Source organism: Cetorhinus maximus, chromosome 13 (genome assembly GCF_964194155.1).
Source record: "Cetorhinus maximus chromosome 13, sCetMax3.hap1.1, whole genome shotgun sequence".
Taxonomy (NCBI): domain Eukaryota; kingdom Metazoa; phylum Chordata; class Chondrichthyes; order Lamniformes; family Cetorhinidae; genus Cetorhinus; species Cetorhinus maximus.
The window spans coordinates 34,620,590-34,640,055 of record NC_135891.1 but is presented as its reverse complement, the minus strand read 5'-3'; the positions used below and the strand labels follow the sequence as shown (position 1 = coordinate 34,640,055).

Sequence of the window (19,466 nt, the reverse complement as noted above, 5' to 3'; positions counted from 1 at the left end):
ATTGTTTTGGTCCTGTTACTCTCAATGAAGATGCTTTCAATTTTGAGTAATATCATCAACATTGTGAAAGACAGACAATGTCATTGAAAATCTTTATATTTCTGTTTGCAGCTGGCGTGGACACCACTATTAGCAGCATTCAGTGTTGGCTTACAAGACTGTGATGATCCTGATGTGGCCTTCCTTTGCCTGGAAGGCATTCGCTGTGCAGTTAGGATAGCCTGCATTTTTGGCATGCAGGTATGTATTTATGTGTCCCCAACATCCATGCTGTGTTAATTTAGAATTGTAGGCTTTTTCTTCAAACCTCAATCTAAGTTTTGCACACAATGGGTGGAATCTTCTGTTCTTCAGATAAGATTGTGAGTCGTGACCGTTTCTGAGTCCCAACCATGATTTTGCCGTCACGGCGCCTGTCTGGGAGAGGTCAAGAGGTTTATTGAGGAAAATCAAGAGCTTAGAACCTAGACGTTTGATGGCACAGCTGCCAGTGGAAGTGCACAAGATAGCAGGGATGTGCAATATGCCACCAGTGGTGGTGCAAAGGGAGTGGGGAATGTGTAAGTTGGAGAAATGCAGAGTTTTCAGAGGGTTATCGAGCTGGAGGAGGATAGGGAGAGATGACGCCATGGGGAGATTCAAACACCAAGCTCATTTTAAAATTGAGATGCCGGTGTCCATTGCAAGGTAGCAAGCACGGGTGATGGGCGAGCATGACTTGATGTGGCTTAAGATACGGGTAGCAGAGTTTTGGATGAACATGCGTATGGAGGATGAAAAATGGGAGGCTGGCCAGGAAAGCATTGGAATGGTTAAGACTGGAGCTAACGCAAGCATGGAAGAAGGTTTCAACAGCAGATATGTTAAAGTGGAAGGGAGGTATAAGTCATGGAATCGTGAGCAGGCGGTGTTTTCGTGGTGATGAAGATATAGGGTCAGAAGCTCAGCTCCGACTCAAATAGGACACTGAGGTTGAGAACAATCTTGTTTTAACATGAGACCTTGGCCAGGGAAGAGGATAGACTCGGACGAGGGAACAGAATTTGTAGCAAGGGCCAAAGGCAACAGCTTTGTTTTTGTCAATGTAAAATTGATCAAAATTGAGCCTCATCCATGATTGGATGTTGGAAAAACAGGCCATTATTTTTGTCTGGATGTAGAAAATAGATACAAATTAAAATCAAATTCCAGTGTAAATTTGTTTGTGTTTCTTTTTCATTATACACAGCAGGGAAGTTTAGGAATGTAAACATAGTTATTTTAGTATAGCTAAACCTACATTTGATATGAAATAAAATCTGCTATTAATACATCATTTGTGTAGATTGAACGAGATGCCTATGCTCAAGCTCTGGCCCGTTTTACACTATTGACAGCAAGTTCTGGCATCACAGAAATGAAGCAGAAGAATATAGATACTATTAAGACGCTTATTACTGTGGCCCACACTGATGGTAACTACCTTGGAAATTCTTGGCATGAGGTAAATATTCTGAGAGATGCTATTTATTTCTTGAAATCCCTTTGGAGTATTTGTTGCATTGGTCAATGAGTAAAGATAAATGAGCCGAAAGATTGATTCTTTATACAGGATGTGATGTGGCCATTTCATATTCGTAGGATTAACTCCTAGCTTGTTACCTTCTCTATCATTTCTCTCCTGATACTCATAGTTCTTAACATGATCCAAGTCATAAAGGGAAAGTAGCTAAGAAGAAAAATATATGTACAAACTATCCAGGTCTGTGTTGAAAATTTCTTTACAGTTGTTAATGGCCTCCCTCAGCTAGTTGTCAGTTTAATTATTAGTAACCACTGCCTGGATGTAACAGTGACCAAATCTCCAAATCATATCAAAGCAGTAAACAAAAGGCCAGTTGGCATGAGTGTCCATTATTTGACCTACATGAAAGAGTCTTTCTTTGGTACCTTGAAAGTAATATAAAGCAGGAGGGTTGGCATCCTCCATGCCAGCATTTCTCTTTTCTGACATTGAATAATAGAGTTGGGCTATTAATCCTTGAAAAGATTATAACTGAAACAGTGTCACAGGAGTTGGTAGTAGTTGATTATTCTCTGTCACTCTGAAACATCAAGAGAAAACGTATGCAATAGTGCTTGACATACTGCTTTTACGCTTCAAACAACCTTTTTCTGTGCGGGAATGTCTGATATTTTCAAGTATTTATCTCATTCTCGCATATTGCGATTGCCGCTTCAGTCATCACTTTTGGTAGCACAGTAAACATTCCTAATACCCCTTTGCTTGAAGTACTTTGACCTTCCCATCATGCATGGTTCTTTGCTTAAAGTTGGACTAATTTTATGACACATGCAAAAGTCGCTGAAAACTGAACTTCTGGAGGAGAAGCTTTAAATAGACAAGCAGGAATCTGTATTTTGTATAAATAGTTGTGTCTGCTTTAGGATATAAATGGTAACAGATCTAAACATTTTCTCACAATCAAAATGCAAATATTCTAATAATTTTGGAGCAAACAGAAATGCACAAAGTCCAAGTCCTTGTTTTTAAAAAGTTAACTTTTTGGATTTCTAACCTTTGTGTTTCTAGATCCTGAAGTGCATTAGCCAGCTGGAACTGGCACAGTTGATAGGTACAGGGGTCAAGACTAAATATGTTTCTGGTTCTCTGCGAGCTAAAGATGGATTCATTGGAAGTTCTGGAACTGGAGGAGAAGAATTCTTAGGACTAGGTAAAATGAACAACTTAACCATGGTTAAGCTATTGTGTAGACGCGTCAAATACAAACCTGGCTTTTAGATGTTCTGCTGAATTATTCAGATGCAAATACAAATTGTTAGCTTAAATGTGGACTTGTATTTTGTGAATAAAAGCACATTCATGTTTTGATTTTTAGTTACCACACAGCAGTAATGGAATAAACTACGTTTGCCTATGTCTTTAAGTTGGGGTACATTTTCTATTTTATCAAATAAACAAAGAAGTAGCAACTAACTTATTTAGAGCAGATTTGTCATCTTAACATTATGACCACAATAAGTAATTTAAGTGTTAATATAATCCTCAGCAAAACTGTACAGTTTGCCCATTGGTGGTCCTTTTTGTTGCTGTGATTAGAATTTAATTGCATCTTTCCTTTTATGTTTGAATTATACGTTTAAAGAAAACCTTTTTAGTGATGAGAGAATATCCTGATTTATGTTACATTTTAAGATTGAAAATCTGCAAGTGAATAACATCTCATAATTTTTAAAAAGTTATATTTAAAATTTATACATCAATCACAAGTTGATGCATCTTGTTAGTTGCTTCTGACTGTGCCTAGGTGTACTGTTGCATTCAATAAATTAGGCCGGTTCAGTATCACTTCTAAACAGGAAATTTTCTTTTAAATTTAGATATAAGTTCCAGGAAGTGAGAAAGACAGTACTGTACTTCAAATATTTAGTTGACCATTAGCAAACTACACCTTAGAACTGCCTATTCAGATATTTGATTCAGTTATTGAGTAAAGACAAGGACGTGTTTCAAGATTATTACTGTTTAGCTATTGTAATACAGAATTCATTGGTTTGTATTTAATTGAATTGTTTAATGCTGAACATTATTAAGGATAATGTATTTTTATCAGAACAGAATTTTGTCTATATTGCTCGTATCACACTAGACAAAGAATGAATGCTGACTCAGCTATCAGGAAAGCAATCAGAGTTTTATGACAACAACTTGTATTTATTTAGTGCCTTTAACGTAATATAAGTCCTAAGACACTTCACAGGAGCATTATCAAAATTTCACATGGAGCAACATAAGGAGATATTAGGGCAGATGACCAAAAGCTTGGTCAAAGAAGTAGGTTTTAAGGAGCCTCTTGAGAAAGGGAGCTGGACAGGTTAGGGAGGGAATTCCAGAGCTTAGGGTCATGGCAACTGAGGCACAAATGCCAGTTGTGAAGCGAAATCAGGGATGATTAAGAAACCAGAACTGAAGGATCACAGATATCTGAGATTTGTAGGGCTGGAGGAAATTTCAAAGGTTGAGACCATGTTGGGATTTGAAAACAAGGCTGAGATTTTTAAGGCATTGCTTAACTAGAAGCCAGCATAGGTCAATTAGGGCTATGATGATAGGTGAATGAGGCTTGGTGTAAGTTAGGACACAGAAAGCAGAGTTCTTGATGACCGTAACTGTATGGAGGGTGGAAGATGAGAGTGTCTAGACTGATTGGAATGGTCAAGTCTAGTGGTAGCAACGGCTTGGTTGAGAGTTTCAGCAGCAAACGAGCTGAGGTGTGGCAAAGGGGGGTATCTTGTGGAGGTAGAAATGGGTGGTTTTAGTGGTGGTGGTTGGAAGCTCATCTCAGGATCAGATGTGACACCGAAGTTGTGAACAGTCTGATTCAGCCTCAGCTGTTTGCCATGGAGAGGGAGGAACTCAGTGGCTAAGGAATAAAGGTTTGTGGTGGGGACCAAAGACAATGGTGTCAATCCTCACAATAGCTAGTTAAAGAAATTTTCTGTTCAACCACTACTGGATGTTGAACAAACCGTGTGACAGCTTGGAGGTAGTGAAGCAATCAAGAGAGGTGGTGGTGAGGTAGAGCTGAGTGTCGTCAATCAATATGTATGCGAAAACTGACATTTTGAATGATGTTTTGGAGGGGCAACATGTAAATGAAAAACACGAGGAGGCCCAACATAGATTCTTGGGGACTTCAGAAGTAATGGTATGGGAACTGGAAAAGCCATTGTCATTGATTATTTGGCTACAACTGGATAGATAAAAATGAAATTGAGTACAGTCCCACCCAGCTGGTAGATAGTGGGGAGGAGTTGGAGGAGGCTGGTGTTTTTGGCTATGCCAAAGGCTGCAGGTAGGTTGAGAAGAATGAGGAGGGATAGTTTACCATTGTCACAGTCACATTGGATGTAGTTAGTGACTTTGATAAGAGCTGTATCAGTACTATGGCAGGGATGGAAACCTGATTGGAATGATTCAGATGTGGAGTTCCAGGAAATACAGGCACAGATTTGAGAGACAAGAACATGTTCAAGGACTTAAGGGGAAAGGGAGGTTGAAGATGAGTTGGTAATTTGCAGAGGTGGACGAACTCCATATTTTTCTTTAGGAGAGGCATGATGACGGCCGATTCGAAAGAGAAGGGGAAGTACCAGAGGATAGAAAAGCATTAACAATATCAGCTAGAAAGGGAAGTTGAGTGGTCAACAATTTAGTGGAAATCGAGTCAAGGGAGCAGGAGGTGGATCTCATGGACAAGTGGAGGTTGGAGAGGGTTTTGGGAAGATAAGTAAAAAATTAGAGAAAGGTGCAAGGTCAGGTCCAGGGCAAGGAGCAATCTTAGAGGAAGTATGGTCCGATGGGCTAGTTGAGTGGAGGGTAGCAGTAGAAGTGGCTTATTGATGTTGGAGGTGAGGGTGGGAGAGGCAGGAGAGCAAGATTTAAGATGATTTGCAGCAGAGAAAAGAAGCTAAACTTTGCATTCCAGTATGACCCTGGAATAGTGGACAACTTTAGCAGATGAGGGCAAGACCCGGTAGTACTTTAAGTGGTTCAGCCAGATATGGCGGTGAATGGCTAGCCACTTGTCCAACATTTCTGTTGAAGTTTCTATACCTTGCACTTAACGGCGCAAAGATAAGGGTTGTACCGGGGGGGCGGGCAGTGTGAGAGAGCTTAATAGTTTTGATGGGCACTCGCACATCAAAGGTGGAGGTGAACATGTGGCTGAGCAGATCGGTAGTTGCAGAAATGTTGTGGTGAATAACATGATGGATTAATAACAATTTGCATTGATATTGTGCATTTAACATAGAAAAGCAACCTGAGGTGCTTGGCAGAAGTGTAAAGGAAATAAATGACAAGTCAGGGGATAAGGCATTTGGAGACAGGTGACCAACATTTGCTTTCTCTGAAGTGTGTATAATTTTGACTTTGTGCTTTTCTTTTTGGTTCCAGGTACCTTTGGTGGCACTGTGGATAAAAAACAAATAGCCAGCATTCAGGAATCTGTTGGAGAGACCAGCTCACAGAGTGTAGTTGTTGCAGTGGACAGGTTAAAAAAAATCCTCTAATCATGGGCTTTGCATGTTTTATGTCTTGATAAAATATTTTCAGCTGTATTTTAAATTCTTCTTTATGCTGAGTTAGCATACGATAAAAGAAAATGATATTCAAAATTGTTTAATATGCCATTTTTGACATAATCTAGTTATGATTGTTTGAACCAATAACTACAAATATATAATAGAGGTTCCCAAACTTTTTTTTATTGAGTTCCCTTTGGAGATTCATGCCTCTTGCAACCCTCCAATTTTGAAGAAACAGTATTTTTGTAGTTTCACTAATTTCCAGACCATAATAATTTGGTTTTTAAATCTATATTAATAGAAATGTAAATGATTAACCAATAAACTACAGCAAAGAAAAATAATGTTTTCAAACTTAGGAGCATGGGTGATGCTTTTTCAAGCACACAATATCAGGATGAAGCACTCCCCTGTTAAGTATTGTGCAGCCTCTCTATTCTGCATCAATACTCATAGAGTCATAGAGTTATACAGCACAGAAACAGGCCTTATGGCCCACCGTGTCCATGCCGGCCGTCAAGCACCTATCCATAAGAGACCAATTCCTCCAGTGCTCCAGTGTGAAATTTTGACATTGCACATTCTAACTATCTTGTAGCCTCTCTAAGAGAGCCAATTCACTGCAGGTTGACTTTTCTTTAAAATTGTTTGTGGATGTGAGCTTTACTGGCAAATCAGCAATTATTGTCCACCTTAAACTGCACAGTCAATGTGGTATAGCTATAACCACAGTGCTGTTAAGGAGGACATTCCAAGATTTTGACCCAGTCACAGTGAAAGTATGGCAAGTCAGGATGGTGTGTAGCATTTAGATGTATTTGGCAATGTTTTCATGTGCCTGCTGCACTTGTCCTTCTTGGTGGTGGAGGCCATGGTTTTGGAATGTGCTGTCAAAGGAGCTTTAGTGAGTTGCTGCAGTGCACCTTGCAGATTATGCACACTGCTTTGTCACTGTGCGTTGGTAGTGGAAGGACTGAATGTTTAACGTGATAGATGGGATGCTTATCAAGCGGGCTGCTCTGTCCTGGATGGTGTCAAGCTTCTTGAGTATTATTGGAAATGTAGTCATCCAGGTAAATGAAGAGTATTCGATCACACTCCTGGCTTGTGCCTTGTTGGTGGTAGACAGGCTTTGGGGAGTCAGGAGTTGAGTTACTCGCCGCAGAGGTCCAGCCTCCAAGATGCTCTTGTTGCCACAGTATTTATATAGCTGGTCCATTTAAGTTTCTGGTCAATGGTAATCCCAAGGTTTTGGCAGTGGATTCAGTGATGGTAATGCTGTTGAAAGTCAAGATGAGATGGTTAGATCCTCTCATTGGAGATGGTCATTGCCTGGTAGTTGTGTGGCACAAATGTTATTTGCCGTTTATCAGCCCAAGCCTGAATGATGTTCAGCTCTTGCTGCATGCCAGCACGGACTGCATCTGAGGAGGTGTGAATGGTACTGAACACTGTGCAATCATCAGCAAACATCCCCACTTCTCTTCTTAGATTGGAGGGAAGGTCATCATTGACAAAGCAGCTGAAGATGACTGGGCTTTGGATGCTACTCTGAGGAATTCCTGCAGTGCTGTTCCAGGCTGAGATGATTGGCCTCCTAGCAACCACAACAATCTTCTTTTGTGTTAGGTATGACTCCCAACTAGTGGAGAACTTTCCCTTGATGCCCACTGACTTCAGTTTTGCTAGGGTTGCTTGATGCAATGCTCAGTCAAGTGCTGCCTTGGTGTAAGGGGCAGCCCTCTCGACTCAGTTCTGGAATTTTGCCTCTTTCGTCTAATGGGTCTAGAGTCAAGTGGACCCAATGGAACCCAATCTGAGCATCGGTGATCAGATTATTGCTGAGTAACTGCTGCATAGGAGGTCTTGTGACACAGTGGTCACGTCCCTATTTCTGGGCTAGAAGCTCCAGGCTCAAGTCCTACCTCAGGAAGAGTTGGGAGTTTCCTGGTCAGCCATACTGCAGAAGGCAATAGCAAACCACTGCACTACTTTGCCAAGCATAAGCATGGACCAATCCAATGGAAGTTCATGGTCGCCAATGCCCTCTTGGGGCATGGTACCTGAAGGAGGAGGAGGAAATGCTGATTGATAGCACTGTTGACAACATCTTCCATCATTTTGCTGATGGTCAAGAGTAGACTGATGGGGTAGTAATTGACCTAATAGAGTTTGTCCTGCTTTTTGTGGGCGGGACATACCTGTGTAACTTTTCACATTGTTGGGTCGATGCCTCTGTTGTAGCTTCACTGGAACAGCTTAGCTAGGGACATGGCTAGTTCTGGAGCAGAAGTATTCAGTACTACAACCAGGATGATGTTGGGACCCTTAGCCTTTGCCGTATCCAGTACCTTTACCCATTCCTTGATATCACCCCCGTTCCTTGGAATCACGTGGAGCGAATCAAATTGGCTGACAACTGGTACCTGTGCTGCTGGGGACCTCAGGAAGAGGCCAAGATGGATCATCCACTTGGCACTTCTGGCTAAGGATGGCTGCAAACGTTCCAACATTGTCTTTTGTACTCATGTGCTGGGCTCCGTCATCATTGAAGATTAGGATGTTTGTGGACCATCGTGCTCCAGTTAGTTGCAGAATTGTCCACCATTCATGACTTGAACTGATAAGACGGTAGAACCTTGATCTGACCTGTTGCTTGTGGGCTTGCTTATCTCTCGGTAGAGCATGCTGCTTCTTTTGTTTGGCATGCAAGTAGTCCTGTGTTTTAACTTTGCAAGGTTGGGATCACATTTTCAGGTATACCTGATATTGCTTAGCATCCCCCCCCTGTGCTCATCATTGAACTACAGTTGGCCACATTACACTTAATGGTAATGGTAGAGTGAGCATATGCCAGGCCATGATGTTGCACATTGTGGTTGAACACTGTTCTGCTGCTGCTGTTGGCCTCTAAGAGAATTTGTCTGCAAAAGGAAGGTACGGTGGTCACAACTAACAATGCAGCTGCAGCTACAACAGTTAGATTGGTGAGGATGAGGTGAAGTCGGCTTTTCTCACTTGCTGGTTCACTCACCGCCTGCTGCAGGCCAAGTCTGATAGATATGTCCTTCAGGACTCAGCCAGTTCAGTCAGTGGTAGTGCTACTGAGCCACTTGGCGATGGACATTGAAGTCCTCAACCCAGCATACATTCTGTGCCCTTGCCACCCTAGGTGCTTCTTCCAGATGGTGTTGGGCCTATTCCAACTCGGATCTGAATTGAATACGCCCAAACTCTTTTATATTCTTACACCCAACCTTCTGGAATTTGAACTGTAGTACCTGAAGTGACTGACCAGTGTATAACGTATGACAGCACCAACTACCAGCACCATATGTATAATATGTCTCAAGGATATGAAGCCAAGTTAAAGACAGATGTAATTGTGGAACATCGGTTGTGCCCGTGTCTTGCTTTATGCAAACCAATGTGTTCATTTTAAAAGATATAACTCTAAAATATCAGTGTGATGTCCAAACTCCCCAGTTTGGACATCTCTGGTTTAAGGGAACAAATCTTACAAAGTATTCAGTAATGTTTTCTTTCCTGTTTTCATTTCAGGATATTCACTGGATCAACGAGACTAGATGGAAATGCAATTGGTAGGTTTCTGAATACTATCCATTTGTCTGTGTGTGTGTATGTTGAGTAATTTATCAGATAGTTAACTTAGGTAATCAAAATCCAAATACTTAAATGTAAAATGAATCATTGCATTGGATGGGCAGTTGGTTTCATATGAATTTTCACCATTTGGACATGGACATGGATTTAAATCCAAACCCATTCTGATGGGATTAATGTTTCCTTTGTCAGCTGACAATTGAAAATGAGCTTGGGTGGTTTCTAATCAGTTCCTTGTGGGCATTGATCTACAATACAGAGTTACCTTTAACTCATTAGCAGTTGGCAATCTGAGAGACAGCAGGAAAAAGATATCATTCCAGTACAGGAACTCTCCTGATGTTAGAACTGAGGCACATTATTGGGTCAGAGGAAGCTTTATTCTGCACCAGGATGTACTGTACTTTTTCTAGAAATGTTTAATGCTCCTCTAAATATGGCATATTTCCATTACCCAGTATTAACTCCTTAATCTTCAAAAAGTGAATGAATCAAAAGCAATTCCATTCACTCAACAGGTAGTGAGTACAAGTTAATATTTAATGGTAAGTAACTAAAGGAAAACTGAGGAATCAAGTTCTTCAGTTTATTTTCCTATGTGACCATTGCTGGACCAGCATATACCAGAAAACTAACCAAATAAATAGCTTCCTAGTTTCCTCCCTTTTTTCCAACTCAATATGTTATATTCATCTAAAAAATTTATTATGCAATTCTTCAACAAAAAAAAACTTTTACCCTTAAGCTTGGTTCCAGGAATTTTCTTTCCTCTTCTGCCAAAATAACCATGCATACACCAGGGCTAATAGCATCCCGAATTCCAGGTACATAGACTGTCACCACATGGACAGTTTATTCACCATGTTCCTGATCAAAAGTTAGAAATTGTGCATGTTCAGGATACCATGTGATATATTACAAGGCCTAGGAACCATGACATGGTCACATGCTAATTTCTTGTTCTGTTTCTGTTGGTCTGTGGTACCTCTTGCTGTCTCTTTTATTGTCCGAAGGTAGTAGGTTCAAATCCAACTTGAGAACCTGGGCATGTAATCTAGGCTGACACTCTACTGCACTGTTGTGGGATTGCCAGAGATGGTATATTTTGGATGAGATGTTAAATCAAGATTTTTAAAAAAAATTATTTATTCTTTCACGGGATGTGGACATCACTGGCTAAGCCAGCATTTGTCACCCATCCCTAATTGCCCTTTTCAAGATGGTGGTGAGCTGCCTCCTTGAATTGTTATAGGTACACCCACAGTATTGTTAGGAGGGAATTCCAGGATTTTTATTCAGCAACTTCATGTCGAAGTTAGGATGGTGTGTGACTTTGAGGGGAACTTGCAGATGATAGTGTTCCCATGCACCTGCTGCCCTTGTACATCTAGTTGGTAGAGGTCACTGGTTTCGAAGGCAACCCTAAAGGTCAGAATTCTCAGTTTCCTGGCTGTTATTCTTCCCTCCGTCAACACCAACTAAAACGGCACAGTTTATCATTTATTTCCTTTGTGTTTTTGGAATCTTATTGTGTGGAAATTGGTTGCAACATAATTCATAACAGTGACTGCATTTCAAACATTAATCAGCAAAGGTGAATGATTTTGACTTACTTCTAGAGATGTGATCAGTGCTATATAAAAGCAAATCTTAGTTTCTTTTTCTCATTGCTATCAGAACCAAGTGTTGTCAGGGACATACCGGTGAAGCACGAGACTTGACATCCCTCGTGCTGCCAAAGAACCTCCATCTGAAATTTTGCTTTCTGCCAGCTCCTTCCACCCTTAGCTCCAAAAATTCCTAGACTCTACACTCCACCTTTGTCTAATCTCATAGCCTGAACCTGCCAATTTCTCTCTCACTGTATTTTGTACCAACTCCTGGTAACTTTTCCCCACGCAATCAGTGTCCTTCTATAGATTGTCTATTATGTTGCTGTGCATCATAAACTTTGTCAGAGCTAAAGCAGAGAAATTGAGTTTACCAGTGGAAGAACATGTGGATGAGATATTGAGAGAAGAGAAAAAAGACAGTGGGTAGAGAAGATTTCCAGAAACAATGATGGGGAATGAGTATGAAAAATCAGATGCAAATCCGATGCATAGTGATTCCAAGTATTTGAAAGAGAAAGTGACAAGAAGACTTAGAGTGGGAAAGGCACAAACTTGCAGGAAGGAGATCAGTTTGTTTTTGTCCACAAGCAATATAAGGGCTTTCTTTAAAAATCATTTTGGAAAAAAACTTAACATATTCTCTTCAATTCACCAGTTGATTTTGTACATTGGCTGTGTGCTGTGTCTATGGATGAATTGGGTTCACCTCACCATCCACGCATGTTCAGTCTTCAAAAGATTGTGGAAATTTCATACTATAACATGGGTCGAATCAGGCTTCAGTGGTCAAGAATTTGGCAAGTGATTGGAGACCATTTTAATAAGGTACAGTTGTGTTGAATTTCCTTTTTCTATAGAAGTTTCTCACTTGGCAAGGGTCCAAAGTTCATATAAGCATTTGAGTCATTGTTTGGCCAATAAATGCTTCACAGGTTTCTTTTTTAAGAAGCCATTAAATGCATGAAGAAATTGTTGGATGTGCCTCTTGTGTCCTCCCAGAAGCTAAAGATTTTACCATTCAGGAGTAATTAAGTGTATTTGCATTCTGATACAGGTTGGATGCAATCCAAATGAGGATGTTGCCATCTTTGCTGTTGACTCCCTAAGACAACTGTCAATGAAATTTTTGGAGAAAGGAGAGTTGGCAAACTTTCGGTTCCAGAAGGACTTCTTGAGACCTTTTGAGCACATTATGAAAAGGAACAGGTATGAATATATTACTTGATCACTGAAGAAAAATAATCCAATTAGAAGTAGGAGGGCATTTTATGAACAACTTAGCTTTTGTGATTTTAAAAAATTATATATATCATTTCTCAACAACGCCTGATTCACACATTACTGATCTCCAATGGACCAATGTTCAACGCTTGTATAGCTCGGACATCGGTAATTCTTCATTAAAGCAGTGTCTTCATTAAAGATACAGTATAAATGCATGTTATTATTTTTGCTAGTTTTGAAGTCCACTATAATTTTGCCTGTACTGAAGATTTGCTACTCCAACAGCACCTTGTCAACACTTGTGTTGAATCTGCCGCAATACAATGTTCCCTTTGTTCAAAAATATGGAACTGAATATTTGTGAAGATCCCAAAATGAGAATATATTTATTTTAATAAGATATTCCATTTTTTTAATTGATTCATTGGATGTTCATGGCTAGGCCAGCATTTTTGGCCCATCCCTAATTGCCCTTGTTCAGAGGGCATCTCAGAGTCAACCACATTGCTGTGGGTCTGGAGTTTGAAGCAAAGCTGTAAGTTCCTGTAAGATCATCACAATCCATTGTAATAGCCTTGGTGTACTATATACACCTTTTTTGTGTAACGCTAATTTACTTATACAATTCTGGTCATTTTGGATCTGTATTGAGTATTGTTTATATTGAACGTAAAGCTACATTTATGAAAAAATATCATTTGGACTGTGGTTATATCTGGGGTAACCTTCCTGATCTATAATATTTGCATTGTTTTGCAACTTGCTTTCTGATACTCAGAACTATTAATTTTTGCTCATTTCAATAAAAGTAATTGGAATGGATAGAGTATAATCATTCATTACAAGTATATTGATGTACAGTTATTTTCAGCACAATCACTAGAAACGTTTCAAAGTAACGTTAGCAACTAAACTTAAATTTGTAACACAAAGGCAAATGTGTTTGCTTAATATGTACTCAGGTCACCCACAATAAAGGACATGGTCATTCGGTGCATTGCTCAGATGGTAAATTCACAGGCTTCAAATATTCGTTCAGGATGGAAAAACATCTTCTCCGTATTCCACCAAGCTGCTTCAGACCATGATGAGCCAATTGTGGAGTTGGCATTCCAGACTACTGGGCACATCATCTGTAAATGTTCTCTTTATTTAATGCTATAGTACAAGTTTCATTAGAATTCCTTCCCTAGTAAATGCTTTCATTTTAATTAAGCTTCCTCACAGATAATATACATTTTCTATGTACAAGCCATTTATAATACAGTACATTAAAAGCTCAATATAAGAATATAGCACAATTTAATTGAATATCTGAAAATAGTTTTATAATAGACAAAAACAGAACTGAAAATTGTCAACTAGTTTTGTAGCTGTGTATATGCTTGAAGTCTCTAGATTGGTATCGTGTTTGTAAATGAAACATGGAGAACCAGTGATCAATTATTCTTCTTCTGATGGATATTTGTCCCTTAGTGGATGTTTTTAAGAAGCACTTTCCGGCAGCCATTGATTCCTTCCAGGACGCTGTGAAATGTTTGGCTGAGTTTGCTTGTAATGCTGCATTTCCTGACACCAGTATGGAGGCTATCCGACTTATTCGACATTGTGCAACATATGTGTCTGAGAGACCACAAGTGAGTTAATATTAATGAAAAAGATAAAAAGACATTGATTTATGTGGCACCTTGCATGATCTAAGGAGTGCTTTACAGCCAATTAAGTAATTTAAAGTATAGTAATTTTTGTAATGTAGGAATTTTGGCAGCCAATTTGTGTATAGCAAAATCCCCAAAAAAAGCAAGTGATTATTACCTGATAATCTATTTTAGTGATGTTATTGGGTGATGACTGTAGGCCAGGCGCCAGGGAAAACTTCCCTGATATTGGAAGAAAGAATGCTTTGGAATTGTTTATATCCACCTGAGAGGATAAACTAGGTTTAATGAATCATTCAAAAAACTGTATCTCTAATGGTGCAGCATTCCCTCAGTACACCACTGGAGCATTGGCCTACAACTTAAGCCTAGAAACTTGAACTCACAGCCTTTGATTCAAAACAAGAGTGTTAACATTGAGCCGTGCCAGATACCATAACTTTGCTAGTTTGTGCTAATCTATTCTGATGTCAATTGTTAAGCTGCTGTTAACAATCGCTTATTTAGCATTGGGTAGTGTTATAAAATGTTATTTGCTACATTGATATTGTGAAGTATTGTATTGACAGTGCCACATGCAGGTGTGTGATATCATCTAAATAATGAGCAACAAAATAGTAAATATGGTGCGTGCATCAGCAGAATAGTCTTTTAAATGTAGTATAACAGAACCAAGTCATGATCTGCTTATATATTGAATAATTCTAGTGTAAGGCTTTGCTGAATTGAATGGAGAAGTTCAGTCAATGGCAGCTTGCATTTATATATCTCCTTGAATGTAGCTTAACATCCTAAGAGCTGCACAGGAGTGCTATTAAACAAACTTTAACATTAAGCCATATTAGGACAGGTGACCAAAAGCTTAGTTGAAGAGGTAAGTCTTGAGGAACATCTTAAAGGAAGTTAGAGAAGCAGAGGGCTTTAGGAAGTGAACCAAATAATGGATTACAACTCCCAGAATGAGCCACTAATTGACTGTAAGCAGTCTATGGACAAAATTCTGTTCTGTATTAAAAAAATCTATGCATTCAAGTTCATAGAATGTAGCCTAAAACAATCTCTCTTCTGATCGCTTGGGGTGTGGAGAGTAGCCTAAGTCCAGAGGATCTTCGATTTTTACCAAAGCTAGACAGATTCTACCAGGACTTTGTCATGAGTGCTTTGCTCACCTCTGCCACCATCTGTCCAGTGATGGAAAGGACTATTAGCACTAAAAATGATAATTTTTTGTTTGTTATATGTACATCGTGTGTGATCCAAGTAAATTCATTTATAAATTATAATCAGTATGGTTTGATTACATGGATTTTGCATTATCCAATGTTCAAATTTTAAATGTATTTTATTAGGCACTAAAGGAATACACCAGCGATGACATGAATGTAGCTCCTGGGGATAGAGTATGGGTACGAGGATGGTTTCCAATTTTGTTTGAGCTTTCCTGCATTATTAATCGTTGCAAATTAGATGTCCGTACAAGGTAAGAAACAGTTCAATTGTGATACTTTCATTTAACTGTCGATTAGACATGTTACAATGATGATTTGTAGTTTACATCTTTCATGCAATCTGTCTTGCAGAGGGCTCACTGTGATGTTTGAAATCATAAAAAGCTATGGTCAAACTTTTGAGCAACACTGGTGGCAAGATCTGTTTAGGATTATTTTTCGGATATTTGATAACATGAAACTCCCCGAACAGCAGACTGAAGTAAGACATAAGTGGACTTGGTATAAATTTTAATTTGATTTCTTTGTCTCACAGGACCCAAAATAGCCAACAACAGTAGTTATTTTGGCAATCTGTAGTCTTGTACTATATTATCTCCAGATAATTTGAATAATGAAGGAAAAACTGCACACAGCAAGTTATTATGATCCCGAATACACTACCTGAAAAGGTAGTAGATGCAGATGCAATCATTTTAAAAGGGAACTGGATAAATGAAGGGGTAATATTTGCTGGTCTCTGGAGAAATGAATGAATGACCCTCTTCTGAATCTATTATCTAACCTAATACAGAAGTTTCAGTTTCTTTGAATGCTGAGTGCTGTATTTCCAAATTATTTGAGAATAAATGTCAGGCTTAACATTTGCTGTAGGTTTTACCATGTACATCACACCTGTAGAAATCTATGATTGAATAATAGATTTTTCATTAAAAATTGTTGCCCCAAAATATGTTATGATTAACCTGGACAACTGCAATATTCATCAATACCAGAGAGACATATTTTGTTTTATCCACTATAATTAGCTAATAAATATAGATTAAGGTAACTTCCACAATGACTGAATGGATAAAGATACTGTGCAGTGCAGTTCTGACCCACACAGCCTGCAAGTCCCAGATTCAATCCCTGATTTGCTGCTTTGATGTGACGAACCTGACGAAATACTTTTGAGTCTTTTTTTTTCTGAGGTGTATTATTAAAATTCACTGTTGCATTTTACGAAAACGTGCCAAATGTATAATTAAATGCCACATCTAATCTTCTTCACAGAAGTCTGAATGGATGACAACCACATGTAATCATGCACTTTATGCTATTTGCGATGTTTTCACACAATTCTATGAAGTTTTAAATCATGTACTATTGGATGACATATTTGCTCAACTACATTGGTGTGTACAACAAGGTAATTTATTTATTCAGAAGTATCGTAACAGAAGAATTCTAAAATGTATTAAGATATCATTTAAATGAAAGTCTAGCTTGAGGTGCCCAATGGTAATAGCTTTGTTTTTCTTGAAACAAGTGGTCTAGCTAGGTAGTTTTTTTGTCCTTCTCAGTCTAATTAAGTCTTAGCTGTGCAAACTGCAGAATTTTGTTTGCTGGGTAAGGGTAAATGTGGTTTGGTAAATTGATGCCTTGAAACTTAACATGATTTGAATGGGTGATGATATGCATTCTTTGAAATGCTCCTTTCCATTTTCATGTGATTAAACTTTTTCTGTGACCTTTTTTATCTTATTATAGATAATGAACAATTGGCCCGATCAGGAACAAACTGTTTAGAAAATGTGGTCATACTAACTGGTCACAAATTCAGTCCTTTAGTCTGGGATAAAACATGTGGTTGCATGCTGGACATCTTCAAGACCACTATTCCCCATGCGTAAGTTCAAGTTACCAAATATCTACATGAATGTAAGAGATCTTTTTTAAGCATTGGAAACTTATCTGAAAAATAGTGTTGCTGTAGCAATAGCATGAACACTTCACGATGTTCTTTTAAATATTCTTTAAATTATGGCATAATGACATCCTTTATAGATTGATCGATAAATATCTATCTTGTGTTTACAGTCTTTTAGCATGGCGACCCACTGGTTTGGAGGAGGAGTCTTCAGAGAAGGGTTCAGTGAGTGTAATTTGAAATAAATGCAATTAAAAGGCTTCAATGCCTAAATGCATGTTTAAAAAAATATTGTGGTAGTTTATCTGTTGTAACTTAATAATGTATCTCATGTTTTCATAGGACTTGGAAGTTGACCGCCAATCAATCTGCAGCACAGAGCGAAACCCTTCTGAAAAAGGTCAAAGTCAAGTATCTAACACCAGTGATGAAACTTGGAAAAATAGACCGCATGCAAGTAAGTGTTATTTTTGCACTCCACATTTTCTGTTTACTGTAAATATCCAGGCAGGTGTTTCCTGAGCAGTGCGGTTGTTTTAAAATGTGAATATCTTCGTGCCATGCTTGAAATAAGCTTCAATCACAAAAGTTTCCCCAACAAGCATAATTTAAAAAAATTAATTCCAGTTAAAGTAACACATGCTAAGTCTTAATCTTGTAAAAAAATTAAAGTGACCTCAGCGTCCCCTCTGCTCAGGATGAGGAAAAATAAGTTAACAAAGGCTCTTCTAGTAATTGTCCAGAAACTTATGCTGGCAAGTATATGCAAATGGTATTATATATTTTTTAACCTGGCACTATATCTAATTTTGGGGTCTATAATAATCTATAACTGGCATCTATAATGATCATGGTAACTTTCTAAAGATGCCAAATCACTATATGCCAAAAATGTTATTTTCTGTATATTACTAAATAATCGTATACTGATATTGAGTGAGAATTTCCAAATTAGTCAATTTTGTGTAACCTTCTATATTTCATCCAGCAATAGCAAAAGAATGTTTTATTCATCAGCCTGTCTATGGAGTAACTGAACTGACAACTTAGATGAGCTCTTAGCATCTGATTTACCCTTGGAAGTTTGTGCAAGTTACAAGTACACCACCACTTCCTGCACTCGTACAAATGCGAATAATAGCTGACCTGTCCTCACTTTTATCCCAACTAAGGTGAAAAGGAGGTTGGTAGTTAAAGCTTCACTATCAACTTAGTGCTGATGTAACATAGCTGTAAGAAAAAGCAAGAGAAACAAATACCCCTGGCAGCCAGAAATAAAGCTGACCTGACAGCAGAGGACAACATCTGTGTGATAAGTTGTTTGACAGCTACCCAAACCCTTGATCTTTACTACTTCGAAGGACGAAAGCAGCAGGCACGTAAGAGCACCATGACACCTCTCCCCCACCCCCCTTCCACCAAAGTCCTGACTTGGTAGTATATCACCAATCCCTCATCATTGCTGGGTCAAAATCCTGGAACTCCCCACTTAATAGCACTGTGGGTCTATCTACACTGCAGTAGTTCAAGAAGGCTGCTCACCGCCACCTTCTCAAGGATAATTAGGGATGGACAATAAATGTTGGCTTTGCCAGCAACACCCATACCCCATGAACAAATGAGAAAAAAATGACAGATTATGTACCAATTCAGCCTTCATTGCATGGATAAATTCCTGCTATGTAATCATTGTACGGCAATAATGCCCTTGCTACCATGTGCTTCAGCAACAAACCACAGGAATGGCAAAATATACATTTAAATACTAGTGCCGCAATTATTTAATGCATGTACAAGTGAATGAATGTTGATGGGGTCCTCCACTGATTCATTTTTCCAGGAATGTCTGATCAGAAACTCTTTGCTGCCCTCCTCATCAAATGTGTTGTGCAGCTGGAATTAATCCAAACAATAGACAACATTGTGTTCTTTCCAGCAACAAGCAAAAAGGAAGATGCTGAAACTATGGCAGCTGTACAGGTAAAATGAAACCTATTTGCCTGACACAATTTGCTTGTAATATTAAATATTGCCAATAATGGCCTTATTAAAACTCCAGTTAAATTTTAGCTGCTTCCCATAGGAAGAGAGTTCTGTTGCTAACTTAAAATTGATT

The 19,466-nt window shown here is 38.8% G+C and overlaps 1 protein-coding gene across 1 annotated transcript in view; it reads left to right on the top strand.

Annotated features, from left to right (window-relative positions):
- The window catches only part of LOC144688541 (brefeldin A-inhibited guanine nucleotide-exchange protein 2-like), a 110,750-nt gene that overhangs the window by 75,001 nt on the left and 16,283 nt on the right, over positions 1–19,466 (top strand). Inside the window, exons 20-35 of the mRNA XM_078555252.1 lie at positions 112–240; positions 1,325–1,483; positions 2,573–2,714; positions 5,960–6,056; positions 9,652–9,692; positions 11,983–12,152; positions 12,382–12,533; positions 13,514–13,686; positions 14,028–14,188; positions 15,559–15,689; positions 15,790–15,919; positions 16,714–16,849; positions 17,191–17,329; positions 17,521–17,575; positions 17,693–17,807; positions 19,191–19,330. Of these exons, the coding sequence (XP_078411378.1) occupies positions 112–240; positions 1,325–1,483; positions 2,573–2,714; positions 5,960–6,056; positions 9,652–9,692; positions 11,983–12,152; positions 12,382–12,533; positions 13,514–13,686; positions 14,028–14,188; positions 15,559–15,689; positions 15,790–15,919; positions 16,714–16,849; positions 17,191–17,329; positions 17,521–17,575; positions 17,693–17,807; positions 19,191–19,330 (2,070 nt within the window). The remainder of the gene's footprint in view (positions 1–111; positions 241–1,324; positions 1,484–2,572; positions 2,715–5,959; positions 6,057–9,651; positions 9,693–11,982; positions 12,153–12,381; positions 12,534–13,513; positions 13,687–14,027; positions 14,189–15,558; positions 15,690–15,789; positions 15,920–16,713; positions 16,850–17,190; positions 17,330–17,520; positions 17,576–17,692; positions 17,808–19,190; positions 19,331–19,466) is intronic.